Source organism: Nicotiana sylvestris, chromosome 8 (genome assembly GCF_000393655.2).
Source record: "Nicotiana sylvestris chromosome 8, ASM39365v2, whole genome shotgun sequence".
Taxonomy (NCBI): domain Eukaryota; kingdom Viridiplantae; phylum Streptophyta; class Magnoliopsida; order Solanales; family Solanaceae; genus Nicotiana; species Nicotiana sylvestris.
The window spans coordinates 109,901,894-109,926,467 of NC_091064.1; the positions used below are offsets into that span (position 1 = coordinate 109,901,894).

Here is a 24,574-nt window from a genome sequence, read left to right on the forward strand (position 1 = left end):
GCTGGCATCACCCTTCATGAACGCGACAAACACTACATGAACGCGAAGAGTAAGGGTCTTGGGAGGGGGATCTGGGGTTTTCTCTACACGAACGCAAGCCAAGGTTCACGAATGAGATGGCTAGGGGGTCAGACCATCGCAAACGCATGCATCCCCTGGCCGCTGCTGCTTCGCGATTGCGTCAAGTGTTTCGCGAACTCGATAAACACTTGACGCCTAGACTGTAAAATATCTCAAACACGGGATTTCACCATCTTTTCACTAGAGCTCGACCTAGGGGCGATTTGGAAGAGAAATTTCATCACCCTTTCATAGGTTAGTATGCTTTAATTTATTTTTTTCCATTTCCATCAACACCCATTAATTTCTAACGTTAATCTATGTTCTTTCACTGTAGAAAATTAGGGATTTGGGAAGAATTGGTTGATTTTCTTAAAATTGAGATTTAGACCTCAAATTGAGGTCGGATTTTGAAACTAATTACATAATTGGGCTCGAGGGTGAATGGGTAATTGGGTTTTGGACTGAATCTCAGGTTTTGACCAAGGGGCCCGGGGTTGACTTTTGTTGACTTTTTGGAAAAAGTGTAACGATCTTAACTTTATATGTTGTAATTGATTTTCCTAGCAGTATTTGATGTTATTGAATCGATTTTAATTAGATTCGATTGGTTTGGAGGCCTAATTTAAAGGAAAAGCCTCAGTTGAGCTTTGATTTGCTTGCGGAGCGAGGTAAGTGTTGGGTCTAACCTTGATTTGGTGGAATTAGGAACCCTTGAGCTATGTGCTATGTGAACTTCATGTATAGCGGCGTATATGGGAGGTGACGAGCGTATATATGTCGTCAAATACTTGTTTCCATGCTTTCCCGTATTACATTAATTATTTTATTCCATGTCTTAACTGTTACATGCTTTAATTTCTTCCTATACTTTAACTTGATACTTGTCACTTATTTCTCGCATATTAAAATATTCGTTTCTCCCATGCTTCCATGATTAATTGCTACTTGTTTTAAATGTCTTACTTGTACACTTTAATTGTCATATATTTGAGTTGCCTTGTTATTTTGGACTAAGTGTAGCATTCCTTGACTTGATATGGAGCTCCTTGTTGCTTTGCTTTCATATTCTTTAGTCGTAGAAATTCTTGTGAATTGAGTTGTTGAATTTGATCACATTTAATGATATTGTTTATGGATCGGGTTGAACGCCGCAACGGGTGAAATAAGGGAGGATTGATATTGACATGGTGGGATGGGGTTACATGCCATAACAGATTTTATTCATGTTATTGATATGGTAAAATAAGGGAGGATTGATATTAATATGGTGGGATCGAGTTGCGTGCCGCAACAGATTTTATATGTTATTCTTGTTATTGATATGGTGAAATAAGGGAGGATTATGTTTGTACAATGAGATCGGGTTGGGCGCCGCAATGGATTGTGTGTTTGTATTCTTTGTTGTATTATGTTAGCTTTCAGTGCTTTCAACGAGATTCTGAGTACTGGTGTTTCTGACTTTACTGATTTCAAGGATTGAGTTTATTTTCATAAGATTAACTGCCTTACATTCCTGCGTTTCTTTTATGTATTATTATTATACTGCGTACATGTTATTGTAAGTGACCTGCATTAGCCTCGTCACTACTTCGTCGAGGGTAGGCTCGACACTTACAGAGTACATGGGGTCGGTTGTACTCATACTACACTCTCCACTTCTTGTGTAGACTTTGAAATCGGTCCTAGCGGCGGTCGGTAGATTGCTCGGATTGATTGCCGGATTGGAGACTTGAGGTACACATGCTCGGTGTTCACAGCCCTAATGTCCCCTTCTACCTTATCCTAGCTATTTATTTCATTTCAGTCAGTCTTGCTTTCATTCAGACCATTATCTGTATTATTTTAGTAGCTCGTGCACTTGTGACACCAGTTCTAGGATTGTATCTATATATTGCAGTTATTTTGGTTTTTCTCACTTTATTTCAGTTCTATTCCAGTTTATTCAGTTTAATTGGTATCGGTTAATTTGATTTGTTAAAAAAGGCTAAAAACTATTCTAACATTAGCTTTCCTAGCAAGTGATATGTTAGGCGCCATCACAACCCCGAGGGTGGGGATTTCGGATCGTGACAATGAGTTGCTCCTATCTGACCCGTATCCACCCTACATCGCCCAACTTGGCCTCTTGAATGACCCTTAAAGATGGTATCTCCACCTCCACGAGTATCATGGCTTCAGTGTCGTATACTAATATTTACTGCGTTACCCTAGTGGATGTTCTCATGGTAGTCCGATAACCCAGTAAGGGGAAAGATAGTTTCTCGTGCCATTGCCTATGATTGTTTGCTATCTTTCACATAATCCTCTTGATATTCTTGTTGGCTACCTCGACTGACCCATTTATTTGTGGTCTATAGGCTATGGAGTTACGGTGGACGATTCTAAACTTCTCGCAGATTTCTCTCATGAGGTCGCTAATGAGGTTAGTGGCATTGTCAGTGATGATTGACTCAGGTATCCCGAATCTGCAGACGATGTTGTTTCGGACGAAATCCGCCACTACCCTCTTTATGACGGCCTTGTAGGTGGATGCTTCGACCCATTTAGTGAAGTAGTCGATAGCTACCAAGATTAAGCGATGCCCATTTGACATATCAGGCTATATGTGTCCAATCACATCCATTCCTTAAGCGGCACATGACCAGGGTGAACCCATCACATCCAACTCATTTGGCAGAACCCCGATGAAATCCCGTGAATCTGGCAGTGGTGACACTTCCGTAGGTAGCGGATACTATCACTTTCCATAGTCATCCAAAGGTATCCAGCTCTCAAGATTTTCTTGGCCAATGTAAACCCATTCATGTGAGGTCCACATGTTCTTGCATGTATTTCTTCCAATAACCTAGTTGCTTTGGCGGCATCTACACATCTCAACAAACCCAAGTCTGGGGTCCTCCTATATAGGACTTCCCTGTTAAGGAAAAAGTGATTCGCCAATATCTTGAGGGCTCGCTTTTGACTATTAATAGCATTTTTCGGGTACTCTTTGGTTGTAAGGAACCTCCTGATGTGGTGATACCATGTTTATCATCTGTCTCTTTGTCTACATGGAGGCAATAGGCATGTTGATCCCTGATCTATACCGTGATAGGGTCGATGTAGTTCTTGTCTAGATGTTGAATCATGAATGATAGAGTTGCAAGGGCATCGGCGAACTCGTTCTGAATCTTGGGGACATGTTTAAACTCAGTCTTCGTGAACTTCTTGCATAACTCTTTCACGAAGTGCAAGTATGGAAGGATTTTGACATTTTTGGTGGACCATTCCCCTTGGACTTGGTGTAGCAATAGATCAAAATCCCCTGTGACCAAAAGTTCTTTGATGTTCATGTCGACTGCCATTCTGATCCCAAGGATGCACGCTTCGTATTCATCCATATTATTGGTATAAGGGAATCTTATCTTTGTCGACGCTGTAATAAATCAGGATATGAATTATCTTCTCCAACGAATAATACCTCTTCCTCTGGAAAATACGAAGTGAGTGGCTCGTAATCCCCGTCCACCCGATTCTCTGCAAGGTGGTCAGCTAAGTCTTGCCCTTTGATAACCTTCTGAGTTATGTACACAATGTCAAATTCACAGAGGATAATTTGCCATTTAGCAAGCTTTCGGTTTGGCATCGGCCTCTGGAAGATGTAATTGAGCGGGTCGAGCCGAGATATTAGATGTAGTGTATGCTTACATGTAATGCCTTAGTTTCTGGGCGATCCAAGTCAGAGCACAACAAGTGTGTTCTATCAAAGTATATTTGGCCTCGCATAGCGTGAACTTCTTAATTAAGTAGTAGACGACATGCTCCTTTCTCCAAGTTTTGTCATGCTGTCCCAACACACTATCGAAGGCATTATCCAAGACTGACATATATAGTAACAATGGCTTCCCAAGCTTGGGGGGAACCAACACTGGTGGATTTGACAAATATTCCTTAACTCTGTCAAAGGATTTCTGGCACTCTTCTGTACATTTTGTGGCAACATCCTTTTTCAGCAACTTAAAAATGGGTTCACAGATTATCGTGGACTGTGCTATGAAACGATTGATGTAATTTAGCCTACCCAGGAAACTCATCACATCTTTCTTGCTCTTGGGAGGTTGAAATTCCTGAATTCCCTTGATTTTTGTTGGGTCCAGTTCTATCCCTTTCCTTCTTACAATGAAGCTCAACAATTTTCTAGCAGGAACTCCGAATGTGCACTTTGCCGGATTTTAATTTCAAACTGTACCTCCGTAGTCGCTCGAAAAATTTCCTCAAATCGTCCAAATGCTTTGAACTCTTTAGAGACTTGATGATGACGTCATCCATATATACTTGGATCTCCTTATGAATCATGTCATGAAAGAGGGTTGTCATGGCTCTCATGTAGGTGGCACCGACGTTCTTGGGACCAAATGACATGACTCTATAGTAGTAAACTCCCCAAGGTGTGGTGAAGGATGTCTTTTCTACATCTTGCTCATGCATCAAGATTTGTTGGTACCAAGAGAAACAATCGACAAACGAGTGCAGTTCATGCTTCGCACACTTGTCGATAAGGATGTGGATATTTGGTTGAGGGAAGTCGTCCTCTGGACTAGCCTTTTGAGATCTCGACAATCCATGCATATCCTGATCTTTTCGTCTTCCTTGGGTACTAGGATGATGTTTTCCAACCAGCTGGGATAATTGGTGATCCTTACCACTTTCTCCTCTATTTGCTTGGTCACTTCCTCATTTATCTCTAGACTTAAATCAGGTTTGAATTTTCTAGTTTTTTGCTTGACCGGTGGTCTGGTAGGATCGGTGCACAGTCAATGCAAGACAATATCAGTACTTAATCGCGGCATGTCATCGTATGACCTCGTGAACACATCAACGTATTAATTGGAGGAGCTCAACTAGTTTTTCCTTCTGCTCGGCTTCTAGATAAATGTTGATTCTGGTTTCTTTCATGTCTTTTTCACAACCGAGGTTGACCACTTTCATTTCTGTGAGGTTGGACTTTTTTTAAACTCTCCAACTGTTCGATTTATTGCGAGAGATTGTCTAGCATCATACTCTCTTCATACTCCTCATAATCTGGGTTATTGCGTTTGACGGTTTCGTTACATGTCACAATCACGAAACGCGGGTTTTTATCGGTTTGATTACAAGACTCCTCGCGAACCAAAGATGGACTAGCGGTACAATTCCATAGCTCTTCCCATGGTTTAGTATCTCTGATGGTCGGTGTCTTGATGTTAACTCCTTTACAAAATTCTTCAATCATATTCACAGACAGCTTTCCCATTCCATCGATGATATCATCTTTTGGTACTGAACTCTGGCCCGGACTTGAAACATGCTTTGGCGCAAAAACCCTTTTCCTGGAGCTACCGGTATGAGCTTTCCCCACCAAAGGCTGATATCCTATGTCGACCTTTCCTTTCTGCCCATTAGGCTCAATTGGCTCTGTGATCCCGTCCGACCTGGCTCCCAACCGTGTTCCGGTTCTATATCCATATTTCATCACCTCCCTCATAGACATCTTGGATCTATGCGGTGACAAAATTCCCAAGTTTTGTTCAGTCTCTTTTATTTTGGTGGTCTGCATGATTTTCACTGCATGGAATGTAACTCCGTCTAGCCCTTCAATGAATGGAACAATATGCTCCAAATAAGCTTATTGTCCCAATTTGCCATGGACCACGATCTCCTAACATCCCCTCTCAAATTTCATGTACTAGTGTAGAGTGGATGGGACAACCACTGTCTTGTGTATCCAGGGCCTTCCCAACAGCAAATTGTATGCAGAAGAGATTTCCATTACTTGAAACAATATGGAAAATTCAACCGGCACGATCTGCAACGCCAAATAAATTTCTCCGGTGACATCCTTCTGTGAACCATCAAAAGCCCTTACCCTCACTTGACTTTCCTTGACTTCCCTCAAATGGATTCCTAACTCCCACAGGGTAAAGAGCGGAAAAATGTTGACTCCTGATCCTCCATTGACCAGCACTTGGGACACCACATTGTCCCCACGCTTGACAGTGATATGGAGGACTTTGTTGTGACTTACACCATCGATAGGAAGTTCATCTCTTCTAATAGTGATCGTATTTGCTTCGATCATTTTCCCAATTATTGCGGCCATCGCCTCACTGGTGGTGTTGCTTCGCATACTTACCCCACTTAGTACTTTCAACAGGGCATCCTTATGACTGTCAGAGCTCATGAGCAAGTCCATGATTGATATCTGCGCACTACGACAAAAGGTGGTTTTAGCGGCAATTATTTAGTGGCAATAGCTTAATTGCCACTAAAGTATATAGTAAAGGTAAAATATTAGCAGTCAAATAATATTAATCAGCAATAAGTATATTTTTAGTGGCAATTGATGAGAATAGCCCGCAAAACTTTTTTTTTTAACTTTTTCTCTTCCCTCCCATTTATTTTTCACTCTAAATATTTTCCCTCCTATATAATTTACCAACCAATTTATCTTAAAAAAAATATTACAATCTAATTGTAATTTTGACTTCAAACTACGACTCTTCCATAAGCTTTGCAAAGTTCCAGGAGTAAGAAAACCTAACATTGCAACTTGGCCTTCAACAAACAAAATTCTTTATAGGTACAATTTTGATTTCTCTCTTTATTTCTATTTCTGTTTATAGAGCTTTCCGCTCCCAAGAACAGGGGCAAAATTCAGTTGCAAGAAGAAGGTGCGAGTTGTCTTCCAAATTCATAGGGCTTCAACTACAAAAATTCTTCATAGGTACGATTTTGATTTCTCTCTTTATTTCTATTTCTGTTTATAGAGCTTTTCGCTTCGAAGAACAGGGGCAAAATTCAGCTGCAAGAAGAAGGTGCAAGTTGTCTTCCGAATTCATCGGGTTTCTTACTGTTTGACTTTCTATTTCTTTGTTTTTGTTGGCCTATTTTTGGTTACTCTTTCTAAAAATTTAATTTAATGTTTGTTTTGTGTTTGAGAAACTAGTGCTTATGTTTCTTTTACCAATTATGAGGGCTTGTGCGCATTGGGTAGAATAGAGGCTCTTGAGAATAATGTTCACTGTTTTTTTTTATTTTTTTTTACTAATCTTATGATTGTGAAGTTTATGTATTACTAGTATTAGAGGTACTATTCTGAAGAATCTGAACATATGTATTAACTATTCAACATCTAGTTAGGGATAGAAGAATCATAACCGTCTAATCCTTTCTATGTACTTTTTTTTAGTTTGTCCCAAAAAAGAATTGCACTTGGAAACAATTAAATCTTAAACTTCTCATTTGACCATAATGAGATAGATTTATAGCCCACACAAATGTCTATGGCTTGTTTTAAACTACAAGCTTCAAAAGTTTCTTTCTTAAATTTCAAGACTAGTCAAACACCATTATATAAAATGGGATCGGTGTCCAAACCTCTTAGTTTGGACACGTCTACGTTTGTCAAGTAAGTCAATCATCTTATCAATCATACCTCTATCGAAACTATTTGGGTCGGCTATCATTATCAATTCAGTGATCCATGATTATTACCCCAAAATATATCCGAAAAAATAACAACAACAACAACAACAACAACAATAATATACTCAGCATAATTCTACATAATGGGATCTGAGAAGGATAATATGTATGCAGACCTTACCCCTACCTTTGTGGAGGTAAAGAGGTTATTTCCAATAGACCTTCCGCTCAGACAACTAATCAAAATGCAACTTAAGGCAAATACATGTTCATGAATACGTCTGGTGTCTGGTGCATTTGTTTGGAGGATGAAAATAATTTGACAGTCGCTATCTCAAAAAGTGTAAAAATGATAAGTGAATTCTTTGAAATATTATTTTGTAGCAATAATCATTTCTAATACTTGATACATATCCAATATAGTATACAAGTCCTTCATTTCTAATAGTTGTTTCTGCTTATAAATGTTAGGCGAGAGAGTTGGCTGAATAAGAATCTAACAGTGATGGAGGTTTCCAGATATTTTTTTACAATATATTTCATCTTTTAACACATGTTTTTTATAATTTCAGCTAGTTTGATAATTTAGCGGGTGGAAGATTTCAATATTATGAAAAATTGTAGAAATTATTTGAAGATAATCATTCGCCAGGATTAGTTACATAATAGCATTAGCTATTTCGTTCAAAAAATATAATTTTATATTTTAAGTTAATGTGATGTTGATATTTTTGATTAGTACTTCCTTCTGTTTGTTCAGATTTAGTGAGATATATTATATTTTTTTGGGATTAATATTGATACATCTTTTTGTTTGGATCATCTTTTGGATGAATGTAGTAACTATTATTAATGATGGCTAAATTTTCCATTACAACTTGTGACTTTTAGCTTTAATTTAATTGGATATAACGGTTATAAAAATGGACGATGAAAGAGCAAAATTAATACGCTTCTACAAGGATATTATAACCATTATAATTATTGGAAAACAATTGTTGTTAAAGATATTGACTTTTAGCAGAAATTTAGTTGAATATATTAGCCGTTAAAATGGATGTTAAAAGGGTAGAAAGGTACTACAACAATTCTAATTGCCGCAAAACAATTGCGATTAATGATACAAACTTTTATCTGCAATTATTTTGAATTTAGTGGGTATATAAAAGGACGCTAAAGGAGCATAATTAGCCATTTTTAGATTGGATTTAGCGACCATCATAATTGCCGCAAATAATTGCCGTTAAAATTAATGATTTTTAACTGCAATAAATCACACTTTTTACCAACTTTTGTGATAATGGCCGCTAAAGGCTTTGCCGACGCCAGTATCAACGACTAAATACCAATGGCCAATAAAATATATAGCGGCTATTGTTATTGCCGCTAAAGCCATTTTCGATTGCCACTAGAGCCCTTTTTTGTTGTAGTATGCGCTGGAGTTTTCTTTAGCTGCTCCTCCACAGAGTACTCTTTGGTCGACATTCTCTTCCAGAACTCCGCGGCTTCTGGGTCTGTTATGTTCCTTCTTTGTATATGTTCTCTTCCCAAGTTCCCTCGATTTGCATCATCAAGAGCGTATCATCTCTCTGACCTGGTCATACCGTGGGCTACTACCGAATCTATCATCTTGGCCTTCCCTTTTTGCTGGTAGGTCCATGGTACAGTTTTGTATTCCCGACTCTCTTCATCCCCTATAGCAACGACAGGTTGTCTCTCTTAAGTCTGCACTATCACCACAGGTCTCACTTGTACAGTAATCATTGGAGTCCTTTGAGGTGGGATCCTGGCGGCTTCTGCATTTCCTATTGTGACAACCATTCTCTTCATATCATATTCTTCGTTCAATGTAATCATGTTGACCCCCTAGTTTCGGTGATTTTGTCACACCCCAAACCTGGGGAGGTGTGGCTGGCATCCGGTGCTGTACTGGCCCGAGGGAACCACTCTGTAACTTATTCTTTCTCTAACTACCATAAACCAACATGACCATAACTTGTAATGTATAACTGTAAATGGGCAAACATTGTATCACTGATCCATCATTCTTAAAACATGAATACACATGGAAAGTCAAGGCATCTGACATACTATATATAATGATCCTGTGTTTACAAAGCCTCTAAGATTATTTGACATCAAACGGGACAGGGTACCGGCCTACCCATGAGTCCGTAGCAAAACTCTGACACGATGACTTATAGACTCGGCTGCACTCCGAATGAGGTGGAGTCTTACCGATCCTCCGCTGAATGCTAACCTCGTCTATATTGAGGGCTTGTCAAATTGATTATCTATAACTACAGGCATGAATGCAGCGTCCCCAACAAAAGGACGTTAGTACGAATAATGTACCGAGTATGTAAGGCATGTAAATAAGTATATAAAGAACATGGAAGAAATATGGAGCAAAGGACTCAACCTGTAAGTTTGGATAGCTTTGTAAATCATGAAATATTTATAATGTCATGCATATGCATTGAATGTCATATATGCATAGGTCTATATGTACATAACATTATCAAGTCTCTGAGGGTATCCCATCATATCACCTCAGCCTCTGTGGGCAAAATCATCAACGTATACCAGCTGATCGGGTGGTGGTGCGTTTATATTGCTGTAAACTTTTCCTATATCCTATATATATATATATACATACGCGTATATGACGCCATCTGGTCATGGGTAAATGCACATGTATAAATGAATGCAATGCATAATGAAGTAATTCAATACGATCTCTTGGAATGTCATGAGACCCATGATAGATGATATAGTAGTACGCTTGTCAATATTATTTGAGTCTAAACTAGATATTAATCCTAGTGATTGCATTTTCTTTATATACGCGACATTAACATGTCTTAGTCTAGCATGCCATAAAGAGATAGACTCAACCATATAAGCAGAAGCAAATGCATTTTTATTGCCAGTATCAGAAATATTAAGCACAAATAAACCATGGTTACAATATACATTGCCTACAAAAATATTATTTTTGGTCGATACAACCTCATCATTCTCGAAAGAAACTTTCACTCCAATGTTTGCTTCCCTATAACTGAAATACCCGACAAACAGTGGATAAATATATTTTATTTTGAGAAAACCCTTTTACTACTAACCGAGCTTTATATTTATCTATAGATCCTTCAAGATTAAATTTCTTTTTGAAAATTAATTTACAACCAATAGGCTTTGCACTAGGAGGTAAATCAGTTAAAATCCATGTATTATTTTTCAAAATAGAATCGATTTCAACTTTTATTGCTAGCAGTGAGAAAATACGTTCTTGCCAACGCTTGAAATTTTCATTGGTAAAAATTTCGATATTCGAAACATCTGGATATGGCCTGGCATATGATAGTGCAACTGGAACTAGGGTAGCGTAGGTAACATCAATATTGGTAGTATCAGCATATTTTACTTTGCTTCTTTCGTTCCTCTCCAGCTTCCTTTTCTTTCCTCTTTAAAATATTTGTAGTCTATTTTGTTTGTTCCCTTTTTTAAATAGCTGGGTTTGTAATTTAATATTTTTGCAGATTTCTGTATCCTCCTAAAATAGAGATAGGCTTGTTTAATCCCGGAAAGACATCTTCACACTACTGAAATAGATTCTTAGGACAAAGCCAAGCACGAATAAAGCCAATTCGTGTATTTCTGCACGAAAAAATAATATTGTAGTGTTTTTATTTTCCGGTGTCATTATTACTATTATAATATTATTACAAAATAATATTATTGAGTACTTTTCCCAAATGTATTGCATCCTATGTCTATACATTATGATTGCCAAGCGGCAATAGTTATAGTAAAGAAAAAATCCTATAATTGTAAAAGTAGACATATGAAATTGAGACATGATGTCGTAAAGCAGCTGCTGAGAGATGGAATAATTTTCATTGATTATGTGAAGTCAGAAATTAATTTGGCCGATCCTCTGACTAAACTAGTGGGAAGAAAATTAATTCTTCAAACCTCATAAAAGAAGGGATTAAGGAAGACATGTTGTCAGTAGAGATGGTAACCCAACCTATGTGATTGAAGATCCCATGAAGTAGGTTCATATGGGTAAAAACAAGTTGACATTGGCACTGAAGCGCTAAAGGAGAGGGCTTAACTGCTACTAATTGAGAGGATGAGTTATAACTCTTAATGAAATTCATAGTACTTATGGATGATGTATTTAAAAGCAGTATATACTTGATGAATTCACCTATATGAGAGTGGAGTGGGGCCGCTCCTATGAAATTTTGGCCTAGTCTTCAGAGCTCTCTTGAATAACCAGGCATATACCTGCAGGCATGAATGCAACGTCCCCAACAAAAGGATGTCAGTACGAACAATGTACGGAGTATGTAAGACATGTAAATAGTATACAAAGAATATGGAAGAAACATGGAGTAAAAGACTCAACCTGTAAATCTGGATAGCTTTGTAAATCATGAAATATTTATAATGTCATGCATATATGTATGAATGTCATATAATGCATAGGTCTATACGTACATAACATCATCAAGCCTCTAAGGTCATCCTGATCGAGGCCAACCCTGTACTACTATGAAGTAGCAAGAGAGGTCGAAACAGCTTTTACCCGAGAAGGTCGGGATCGATTTCCACATGGAGCTAGATATTGGAGTTGAGTTTCTATCTAAATGGGAGTTGTGTAATTGTTCCTAATTACACTTCTAAACATTATTTGTTTTGGTTTTACTTCTAATTTTATATTACTACGATGCTAAATTAGGCTAAGTAGAGCTAAGATTAAACAATTGCAAGTTGATCAATTAGATAAAAGGCACTAGGGTAGTGACTTTCTCCTAGGTGGTCAATTGACGGATCTTGAGTATAAGGCTAGATTGTCATATTTGGGGAGTATGATATAACCATTGCACGATTCTACTCACTCTATACATCTCGGTAGTCCGAGTGATGTTGCTCGAATTGACTTTCTCAAGACCAATTGGGTATGCAAATTTGTGCAAGCAATTGAGGTTCAAGTCGGGTATTACTATCTCTAGGTTTAACCCTTTAGTTGAGGCTATCAATCTCTTGAATACGCCCCAATTCCTTGTTGGACCAATTTCATGGACTTAGGCTCTCTTTCTCAAGAAGAGCCAAAGTCTACTAGGCATAAACTAGTGTTTGCAACAACTAATTCAATATTAAAACCCTAAATTAGTCCAAATATCAAACACCCATAGACAATCAAACATCAAAACACAAGACCCATCAATTACCCAAACTAGGATTGAGCCACAACCCTAGCTAATGGGTCTAGCTACTCATAATTATAGAAGAAAACAAATAAATAGATGAATAAAAGCCCATAATAATTAATTGCTAGATAAAACTTAAAAATTCAACGTTGAAACTAAGCTAAAATTACTCAAAACAGTAAAAGAGAAGAAGTCACGAACGCAGCTCTGTCCCAAAATCTATCTGATGACCTAAAAATGGTAAAAGAAACTATTTATACTAGGCTAGAAATTATGGAGAAAAATACCCCTGCGGGCTAGTGCGGACCGCACAAAATCGAGTGCGGCCGCATTAAGGCTCTTGGCTTGACTATTCTGCTCTCTGAAGTTGGCCATCGTGGACCGCACAAAGTGCACCGCAGCCGCGGGTGCTTCTACTACAGTCCGCACAAAATGGACCGCAAACCGTATTGTCCAGTTCCTCCATAATGTCACCTCTCTGAACTTGAGCTCTGCTGACCGCACGAAAACGAGCGTGGCTGTAGTGGAATCAATGTGGACCACACAAAGTCCTTTGCCGCCACATTGCCTGGCTGACTGAGAAGCATACTCTCTAATCTTCATCTTTGCGGACCGCACAAAATGGTGTGCGGCCGCACTGGTCCTGTTTGACTGAGCTTGGTCTTGTCTTGGTGCTTGTGCAATTTTCACCCCTTTTGAGCTGGGTTTTGACACCTTGTCACCTTGTTGATCAAACTTACAATCAAGCAAAACTTGTGAGCCTTTGGGACTATTTTTTACACATTTCTAATCAAAACTTAAGCAAGAAGGAGTGTAAAATGCATCATAATCCCTAGTTATCAACTCCCCCAAACTTAAGCTTTTGCTTGTCCTCAAGCAAACAAAATAAGACCCACCCTTTAAGAGTTAATTCCAAGAAAATTCAGCCGACCTAAAGTGACCTTATCTAGCATCAATTGGGACTAACAATTGCCTTCAATTCAAATGAATCATTAACAACATTCACTCTTTTAAACACCACAGATTTAGTGCGACACAAAAGCATCAAGAGTTGACTCAACACATCAAAGAAACTCTTTCTATTTCTTTGGTCGTTGTGGAACCCAAACTCACACATCCTCAACTCTCCCTAAGCAAACCTCAGCTTTAGGATAGTGGCACTCAGAACGAGGTTAATGGAAATACACTCATCTCTCTCAAGGAAAAGTCACAAGTCCGGCTCTAAGTACCATATACTTTCCCCTTATGTGAGTCACCACTAATGTAAGATTCATTCAACTAAAGATCATATAGGGCTTTTGTGGAGACATAGTGAAGGCTTTTGGTTCAGGGTAGGAAATGTTTGGTCTAAGTAGGTTCCATCTTCCCTTTAGTACTTCTTTTTCTTCATTTTGGCACACATTCACTTGACTTTTTAAGTCATTTCACTTATTTCTAGGTTAGAGAGACATACTGTCACTCTTTCTTGTTCAATTCTAATCTTTTCTCCTTTCTCAACTTTCCACACCTTTCATTCTTTGCTTTTATTGAATCCCTTTATTCATTTCAACGTTGAATATTCTTTTTGTCTTGTTGCTTTTCTTTCTTTTTCATTGCCTTTCCTTTTCTTCATTTTGTACCTTTTTATCACTTTGTTGCAATCCTTGTCTCTCCCCCTAAACTTATACTTTTGCCATATGCTAAGGAATGATCGAGTGTCAAGAGAGGGTATTTTTAGAACGGGTAAAGGCTTGTATCATGGTCCTTGAAGGAATAAGGTCTAAGGCTCAAAAGGGTTTATTAGGGATTTTATTATTGGTAGGCTATGGAAGTGTTCAAGATATCATTTGGATCAAGGAGAACCTATAATCATGTCTCAAGTCAAATTCCACTTAGTATTTCGCCTCGACAAACATTCAGGGCAAGTTCTAGACCAATGGCATGAGACTTGGACTTGCAATGCAAATTCTCACCACACAAGCTATGAGATTGCTAAAGACACAAAGTTGGGGCCCACAACAACCTTAGATAAGATTTGAGCACACAATGGTCCCGAAAAATCACTTGATGATTATCGGCCAACACAAGAGTCTCAAGGTCACAACTTTCACCATCCTATACATAACGATTTGTTTTTGACCATAAGATAAAAGGCAGATGTAATAGGCCCAAGTGAAGCTTTGCTTGAGGCACCCTTAGCACTAACTACTAAAAAGCAAAAAGAAAAACAGACTCAAACCCTTAAGAAGGTTGTCATGCCATCCATTATCGGGAAGAGCCACCTGGTTCATACAAATTCCACCTTTGGAAAGAAACGTGACATTAAGAAAACCAAAGCCTTATTGCAAAAACTCAAAACAAGAAACTACGAATATAAAATAAGAAACTAAGAAAATGAAAAATGCGGAAAGTAGAATGAATATGTACAAGAGGGATTTAATCGAATATACAATAGGGGAGATTAATATATACAATAGAATGTAACTTTTATATACAGACCCAGAGTAAAAAGTACGAAAAATGTAATGAAAATGCTGAAATTATATACATACCAAAGATAAAAAGAAGGAAAGAAATCATAAAATCTGTCATATATATACATTCATCCAAAATCCAAATAGGGCTACCCCTCAAATAAAAGCTGGCATTGTCCTCAATGCCAACTAAGCAAAATAAGCACAAAATAGATGAAAGTGGAAAAAGGAACTCCCTATGGGCCGTCTGTCTGCATGGGGTCCTTTGTCTGGGTCCCTGGGTCCTCTCTATGCTTGGGAGCCTGAGACTGGCTCCCTGTGATCTATGGTCTGCTGCTGGGACCTGGGCCTGGACCTGGACACGCTCCTGGGCTACCTCCTGGAGTTGGCTGGAGGAATCTCCCGGTGGGTCCTCCAACTGAATGACTGTATCATCGGACTAGGGGATCACCCTCTTCCTCTTAGGAGGCCTCTCGGACTGCTCTGGCTGGTGATGGGCTGCTGGTACAGGGTCATGTAGTAGCAAATCTAAAGGTAGGTGATCTGTTTTCTATCTCTCAACCTCGATCCGTAACTCCTTCACGGACTCTTTCGAAGCCCGAGTCTTCCTCATCTTCTTAGCCTCCCTAGCAAGATCCTTGAGAGCCTTTCCATGAGAATTGACAGCGTCTGTAAGCAATTTCTGAATCTTTAGGATCTTTTTATGGTTGTCCAGAAGATCCTTGAGAGTGTCCTCAATGGATTGTGGGACCTGTAGAGGAGGAGGTGCTGACTGACCTGCCATGGTAGTAGATAATACAAACAGCTTAGAAGTAGTTATCTGCATCCAGTTGTTGATGCTGGTGAGGGCCTGACTCAGACGGTGGGCAGTCAATGGATAGGCAGTGGTGGAAGGTATCTCTGGATCTATGGAGGTGGATGGACTTGGGGCCATATCTGCTGCAGTGGAATGAGGCTGTGGAGTAGTCACTACCACTACTGGCTCTTCAGACTTGCTAGTTGAAGTAGTGGATTTCCCTTTGAAGTGCTTGCCCTTAGGGTTGTCATCACCCTGTAGGCTATACCATGAGAAGGGTACCTTTGCCTTCACCTTCACGTCAAATCTGCGTTTCTCCACATTGAGGTCCTCCAAGTACATTGTGTAGAAGTTGGGAAATGGGTAGGACCTATCACTAGGAGTGGAAAACAAGCAGGTCGGGTCGGATATGGTTCGGGCTGAAAACGGATAATGAAAAAATGGGTAAATTATCCGATCCGTCCCATATTTAATACGGATAAAAAACGGGTTAACCGGCGGATAATATGGGTAACCATATTATCCATGACTTCTTACATATGATCACTTTTGGGTGAATGCTTAGTCTCCCTAACTTGAGGAACCTCCAATTTGAAGCTTTACAAATATAAAAGTTAGACCCGTTGGTTATCCATTGGTTATCCATTTTCTAAATGGATAATATTGTTCTTATCTATATTTGTCCAATTTTTAAATTGTTCATTATCCAACCCATTTTTAATGGATAATATGGGTGGTTAACTGTTTTTTCTTTGAACCATTTTGCCACCCCTACCTGTCACCTTCATTCACTACCCGGGTAATGACCCGGGACATCACATTCCCGACATTGATCGGGTACCATGCCATGATAGATGCATCTAGAATCGCCCGGTGAATTGGGAGTGAGTTGTCATGGGTTGTAGGATCTAGCCTGCTGCACACAAATGACTTCCACCCCTTTGCCTCGAAGTTCAATGTTCTCCGCAATATCTTCACCCCCGTAGTCAACCACTCGGGGGTGGTACCTGGGATTGCCAAGTACTCTGCCAACCACGGACGGGCTTCTTTACCCAACTTCATCTTATCCAAGTATAGGGACTCATCCTCCTCCGTGAAGCCCAAATAGTCATTGATGGTCTTTCCATCAAACTTCACTTTCAGATTCCGCACTTTGGTGACCGTGGTACCCTTTTTGATATGGGCCACGTTGGTGTAGAATTGTTTCACCAAGTGCTCATTGGCATCATCCACATGCCCTACAAAGTAGTCCCATCCAGCTCTATCTCTGAATTGCCTCAACACATTTGGGTTGTGAGGCAAAAGATCCCAGGTGATAATTTTTCTCTCTGGTATCAACCTCTTTTCTGGCCACCACTCTCTGAATTTGTGGTAGGCAATCTCACTGACGAACTGGTCCTCCCATGCCTCCGGGTTCCTAGTCCGCTCTACCCACCCAACTTGGGGCTCATCCCCTTCTGCTTCTTCCCCATCTTCTGCTACCGCACCCTCTCCGGATAATGAAGCTGTAGGAGAGGTGGAGAACTCATCCTCACTGACTGCAGCTGAGCCCTCAGATGACCCAGAAGGTACATGTGCTAAAGCCTAAGGAGTGAGGGATGCTGGAGGTGTATCTATCAATCGGTTTCTCTCCGGCCAATCAAGAACATACTCTGGCACGTAGTCTGAAGATGCCTCCCGGGAGGGCTCGTACTCACTCCCCGACTGATCAATTGCTCTGTCTGCAGCTTTAATGATTTTCCTTTTGTTTTTAATGTTTTGTCAGACTTGTGGGGTCAGCTTTATCATTCCTTGTTTCCCAACCCGGAAGGACTCTCCTCTTCCTGGTTGTTTAGCACCTTTGGCTCTTGATTTTACCATTGTCCGCAAACAACATTCATTAAGACTTTGTTAGTATCCAGAAAAACAATGAAGTTCAAAGTTGCAGAAAAAATGTTGCTAATAGTATGAAAATTGCAGAGTGCGGACCACATAAAATGGAGTGCGGCCGCAAAGAGGCCATTGCGGACCGCACAAAATCCATTGCGGTCCGCACAGAGGTGGGGTTCAGACTACCCACTCTCTGAATCTATGCACCGCGAATTGCACAAAATGCAATGCGGCTGCGGTCCTCAAATGATCAACTTTTAGGACTTTGCCATTGCGGTCCGCACAAAATACCATTGCGGGCCGCACAGGGGCACCGTGGACCGCACAAAATCCACCGCGTCCGCGTTGAACGCCCAACAATAACACCAACCTATGGTTCATGATTCGTTCAATTTTAGTCCAATTTTACCCCTATTGATGAGTCCCTAAGTGTTGGTTCAGTGTTTTTAACTACCTAGTCCTACTTTAAACAAAAATTATCAAACCTACGCTACAAAATTGAAAGAAATACGGATAAGGAAAGAAGAAGAACTAAGAAAAATAATAATTCAAAGAAAATAAATGAATTAACAACTAAGGAGAAGTTAATGTTACCAGAGATGAGATGAAAAGCTGAGTAATGAACTTGAGCAGTTAATTTCGTGCAGATGAGAAAGATGAACATTAATTTTTAATGCTCTGAGAGTAAAAGGATCGAAAAGACCAAAAGGAGAGCCTCAGGTCCTATTTATAAAAAAAGGTCCTGGGGCCCAGCTTACCTACCCACCGCGGACTGCACAAAATGGCACTGCGATCTGAGGTGCTTGATAAAAAGGGCACAGACAAATTGACCACTGCGGACCGCACAAAATGTAATACGGCTGCAGTGGACCACCGCAGACCGCGCAAAATGCAATGCAGCTGCGGTGGCAAACTTCAGAGAACCCCCACTTTTGTCAAATCATCAGTGCGGTCCGCATTGATTTCTTGCCCCCACACAAAGGTCTTTGCGGCCACACAAAATGAGTGCGGTCCACATTGACAACTTCATAGAGTAGTTATTTTCCAACTTTTTCCTTCACTTCATCAACACAATCCTACAGCATCTCACAACCAGTCAGTCCAAAAATAAATCCTACACTACAATGAAAATCAAAGAAAAACAAGAATAAAAACATATGAGTTGCCTCCCAAGAAGCACCTGATTTAACGTCGCGGCACGACGCAGGTTACCATCAAATCATTTGAGATGAAGAAGTGCCACCACGTGGTTGTCATCAATTTTTCCCAAGTAGTGCTTGACCCTGTGCCCATTCACTCTGAAAACTTCCCCATTTTTGTTCTTCAAATCAAGTGCACCAAACGGGGTCACAAACACCACTTCAAAAGGTCCACTCCATTATGACTTAAGCTTTCCTAGAAACAGACGTAACCGAGAGTTGAACATGAGAACCAAATCACCCACTTTGAACTCCTTGCCACGAGCATATTTATCATGAAGACACTTCATTTTGTCCTTATACAAGGAAGAACTGGAGTAGGCATGGAATCGGAATTCATCAAGTTTATTAAGCTGCTACATACGATGATTTGCTGCCACGTCCCATTCAAGATTTAACTTCCTCAAAGCCCACATGACCTTGTGCTCTAACTCAACCGGTAGATGGCAAGCTTTCCCAAACACCAACCGATACGGAGACATACCAATCGGAGTCTTGTAAGCAGTCCTATAAGCCCATAGAGCAACATCCAACTTCTTTGACCAATCGGTCCTATTTGCATTGACTGTCTTTGACAATATACTCTTGATTTTCCTGTTTGAGACTTCAACTTGGCCACTCGCTTGAGGATGATAAGGAGTAGAAACTTTGTGGTTGACACCATACTTTGCAAGCAAATTGTCAAAAGCTGTATTGCAAAAATGAGACCCCCCATCACTTATGATTGCACGAGGAGTGCCAAACCTTGTAAAAATGCTCTTCTTGAAAAATGCAAAAATACTCCGGGCCTCATTGTTGGGTAAAGCCACGGCTTCAACCCACTTTGAAATATAGTCAATCGCCACAAGAATGTATGTGTTCCCACACGAGCTAACAAACGGGCCCATGAAATCAATGCCCCATACATCAAAAATATCAACCTCAATAATGGTATTGAGAGGCATCTCATCTTTCTTTGAAATTCCACCCGCTCTTTGACATTCGTCACACCTCTTCACAAGTTCACTTGAATCTTTGTACAAAGTTGGCCAATAAAACCCACAACTAAGAACTTTGGAAGTCGTCCTCGGCCCGCCATGATAACCACCATAGGGAGAGGAATGACAAGCCCTCAAGATGCCCAATTTCCCTTCCTCCGGGACACACCGTCGGATCACACCATCCATGCAAATCTTGAACAAGTATGTCTCATCCCAATAGAAATCCAAACTATCCCGTTTGAGCTTCTTCCTTTGGTTAGAAGAGAGCTCACACGGGATTATACTAGTCACAAGGAAATTAGCAACATCGCAAGCCATGGCATTCCATTCACCGATGCCGAAAGGAGTTATTTGTCGGGAAATGAATCATTGATCTCTAGGCCATCACGAGACCTCCCCTCCTCCTCCAAGTGGGACAAGTGGTCCGCCACTTGGTTTTCACTACCCTTCCGGTCCACAATCTCCAAATCAAACTCTTGAAGTAACAAAACCCATCACATCAGTCTAGCTTTGGAATACTTCTCCGTCATCAAGTATCGGAGTGCGGCATGATTGGTATGGACTATGACCTTGGCACCCATAAGATACGACCGAAATTTCTCCATTACGAACACAATAGCCAAAAGTTCTTTCTCAGTTACCATGTAGTTCACATGAGCATCATTCATTGCCTTGCTCGCATAGTACACCAGATGAAACATTTTGTTCACTCTTTGACCCAAACCGCCCCAACTGCAACATCGCTCGCATCACACATGAGCTCAAAGGGCAAGCTCCAATTAGGTGCGGTAATGATATGAGTGGTGGTCAACTTATGCTTGAGAAGTTCAAAGGCTTCCATAGATTTTTCATCAAACACGAACTTGGCATCTTTTTCCAATAGTTTGCATAAGGGGTTCACTACCTTCGAAAAGTCTTTGATAAATCTCCGTTAGAACCCCACATGCCCAAGAAAACTTCTAACACCCTTGACAGAGGTAGGGTGAGGGAGCCTTGAAATCACATCAATTTTTGCTTTGTCTACCTCAATACCATGCTTTAAAATTTTATGCCCAAGAACTATGCCCTCTTCCACCATGAAGTGACATTTCTCCCAATTAAGAACAATATTGGTTTCTTCACAACGGGCCAAAACTCTATCAACATTTTTCAAGCACTCATCAAATGAATGACCCACAACACTAAAGTCGTCCATGAACACCTCCAAAATATCTTCCACCATATCGGTGAAAATGACCATCATACACCGCTGAAATATAGCCGGTGAATTACACAACCCAAAAGGCATCCAAGAAAAGGCAAAGGTGCCATATGGACAAGTGAATATGGTCTTCTCCTGATCTTTCGGAGCAATCAAGATTTGGTTGTACCCAGAATACCCATCCAAGAAACAGTAGAAGACATGCACAACAAGTCGGTCTAACATCTGATCAAGAAAAGATAGTGGATAGTGATCCTTGCGGGTCACTTTATTCAACTTGCGGTAGTCCATACATACCCTCCAACCAGTGAGAGTTCTGGTAGGAATCAACTCATTTTGTGAATTTTCAACCACGGTCATACTACCCTTCTTCGGTACATATTGCACCGGCGAATTCCAATAGCTATCAGAGATAGGGTACACAACCCTGACATCCAACCACTTGATCACCTCCTTTTTCTCAACTTCTTTCATTTCCTCGTTCAACCTCCTTTGATGTTCCAAGGAGGGCTTTGCATCATCTTCCAGAATAATCTTTTGCATACAGAATGCAGGGCTTATCCCCCGAATATCAGCTAATGTCCAACCAATTGACTTTTTCCGTTTTTGAAGCACCGCCAATGTGGCATCAACCTACATGTTAGTAAGACAAGAAGAAAGAATAACTGGAAAAGTAGAACTAGGGCCTAAGAACTCATACCTGAGGTGTGTAGGCAACGACTTCAACTCCAACACCGGAGGATCCTCAATTGAAGGTTTTGTTGGTGGAGTCTTCCGATTCTCAAGGTCAAAAGATAGTTTTCTAGGCTTATAAGAGTAAGATCCCATCCTATCTAAAGCATTCACACATTCCACTCGGCCGTCATCATCATTGACATCAAGCTTCAACAATACGGCCTCCAGAGGGTCCTCCACATTGATCATTGCACTAGTATCATCAACTATCACTACCGTGACAAGGTCCACAAAAGAGCACACCTCGAAACTGTTGGGCTGCTTCATTGACTTGAACACATGAAAGACCACTTTTTCATCACCCCCCGGAAGGTGAGTTCCCCTGCTTCCACATCAACTAAGGCCTTCCCAGTAGCAAGGAAAGGTCTCCAAAAGAATATTGGAACTTCATAATCCACCTCACAATCCAAGATCACAAAATCAACTGGCAAGATAAATTTGTCCACCCGAACAAGCACATGATCAATAATACCCAATGGTCTCTTCATCGTTCTATCCGCCATTTGCAATCTCATGGAAGTTGGCCTAGGTTGCCCAATACCCAAAGTTTTGAAAACTGATTAGGGCATCAAGTTGATACTTGCCCCCAAATCACATAGAGCCTTAGCAAAATCCGCACTTCCAATGGTGCAAGGAATGGTGAAAGCACCGGTTTCTTCAAGCTTCGGGGCCATTGAATTCACTATTGCACTAACTTGGTGGGTTATCTTTATAGTTTCACAATCCATGGACCGTTTCTTTGTCACCAAGTCCTTCATGAATTTAGCATAACCCGACATTTGTTCAAGAGCTCCACCAAAGGCACATTAATGGATAAGCTCTTCACAATGTCAATGAACTTTTTAAACTGATTCTCATTTTTCTGCTTCACGAGCCTTTGAGGATAAGGTGGAGGTGGCCTTGGAAAAGACGCCTTGGCTTTAGGCACAACCAGCTCCAGCATGTCTATTACGTGCTCCCTAGACGGGTTCACATCATTTTGAGTTTCCAACTCGGTATCTTGAATATCAATCCTCACTTCTTCATTCACATTCTCATCAATCACATTTTCAACCACCAAAGGAACTTCATCTTCTTGCAACTCAGCATCATCACCCAAAATTTGCTTTTGTTTGGAGGTATTCACATCACCACCTCGTCCACTCCTTGTAGTTACCACCATAACATTATTGTTCCCACCCTTCGTATTTACTACCGTATCACTTGGTAGAGCACCCTTAGGGTGAGTATTCAAGGACTGTGAGATTTGGCCTAATTGCACCTTCAAATTTCTAATTGAAGTATTGTGGGAAGACAACTGAGCATTGGAATATGGATTCTTCTTCATCATTTGTTCGAATATCATTTCAATTCTCCCCATATCATTGTTAGAAGAACTAGGACCTTGGGATGGAAATGAAGGCGGATTGTTTGGTTGTTGGTGCATTGAGGGCCTTTGAAAGCCTTGCCCCAGGTTTCCTTGATTTCCATTGTTCCACCTACCTTGATTGTTGTTACCACCCCAGTTGTTGTTGTTACCATTCCAATTACCCTGATTTTTCTGATTGTTGTTCTGATTGCCCCAATTGGAGTTTTGATTGTTGTTCCCCCAATTACCATTGCCTTGTTGTTGTTGATTGCCCTAATTGCCTTGGGGTCTCCATTGTTGTTGGTTGGAAAAATTGCCCCTTTTGCCTTGATAATTGTTCACGTATTGCACCTCTTCATTCTGCCCATCATAACTATCATCTTGGAATGGTCAAATTGCTCCGAATTCCCTTGATTCTTTTGACCTATTTGTCTTCTTTTGTTGACTAACATGTTGACACCTTCCATGGAGTTCACTTGGTGGGGATTTTAAACTTGTTGCAACTGTGCCTTTGCTAGTTGGTTCAATGTAGTTGTCAACTCATTTATAGCCTGCCCATGATCATGTAACTCCTTGTGCAAATGAGTGACTGTGGGGTCACCCTGGGGCACATTGGCTCTACTTTGCCAACTAGAAGAAGTGTCAGCCATCTCGTCAAGAATGTCACAAGCCACATCATAAGACAGCTTCATGAAGTTGCCCCAAGCAAGTTGGTTCACTATACACTGGTTTGTTGTGTTAATGCCCCGGTAGAAAGCCTGTTGGATCATTGCCTCAGTCATATCATTGTTGGGGCTTCCTTTACCATTGTTCTATAGCGCTCCCAAATCTCATGCAAAGGTTCGGTGGGCTCCTGCTTGAAAGCCAAGATCTCATCTCTCAATTCTACCATATGCCCCAGTGAGAAAGTTTTTGCAATGAACTTGTCCACCAACTCATTCCAAGTAGTGATGGAATGTTTGGGAAGTCACTCAAGCCAATCCAATGCCTTCCCTCTAAGTGAAAATGGGAAGAGTCTCAACAGAAGTGCATCTTTGGACACATTTGTTTGCTTTCTCCCCTAATAGGTATCCACGAACCCCTTGAGATATTTGTAAGTATTTTGATTGGCAGTACCCGTGAAATACCCATGCTGCTCTAGCAATGTCATCATCACATTGGTAATTTGAAAATTGCCCGCCCAGATCCAGGGTGGGACAATTGCACTTGCATAGCCTTGGTTTGGAAGCACTCGAAGAGCCACTCTTGGAGGTGGTGGAGGTGGG

At 40.5% G+C, this 24,574-nt stretch overlaps 1 protein-coding gene across 1 annotated transcript; it reads right to left on the reverse strand.

Annotated features, from left to right (window-relative positions):
• Positions 1-5,767: 5,767 nt before the first annotated feature.
• Positions 5,768-6,181, reverse strand: LOC138875508 (uncharacterized). Its single transcript, XM_070154344.1, has one exon. The coding sequence runs from the start codon at positions 6,179-6,181 to the stop codon at positions 5,768-5,770; it is 414 nt and encodes a 137-aa protein (XP_070010445.1).
• Positions 6,182-24,574: the final 18,393 nt, after the last annotated feature.

Coding starts and splice junctions, on each gene's coding strand:
- LOC138875508 (XM_070154344.1), bottom strand. CDS start 6,181: ATGGCCGCAATAATTGGGAAAATGATCGAAGCAAATACGATCACTATT.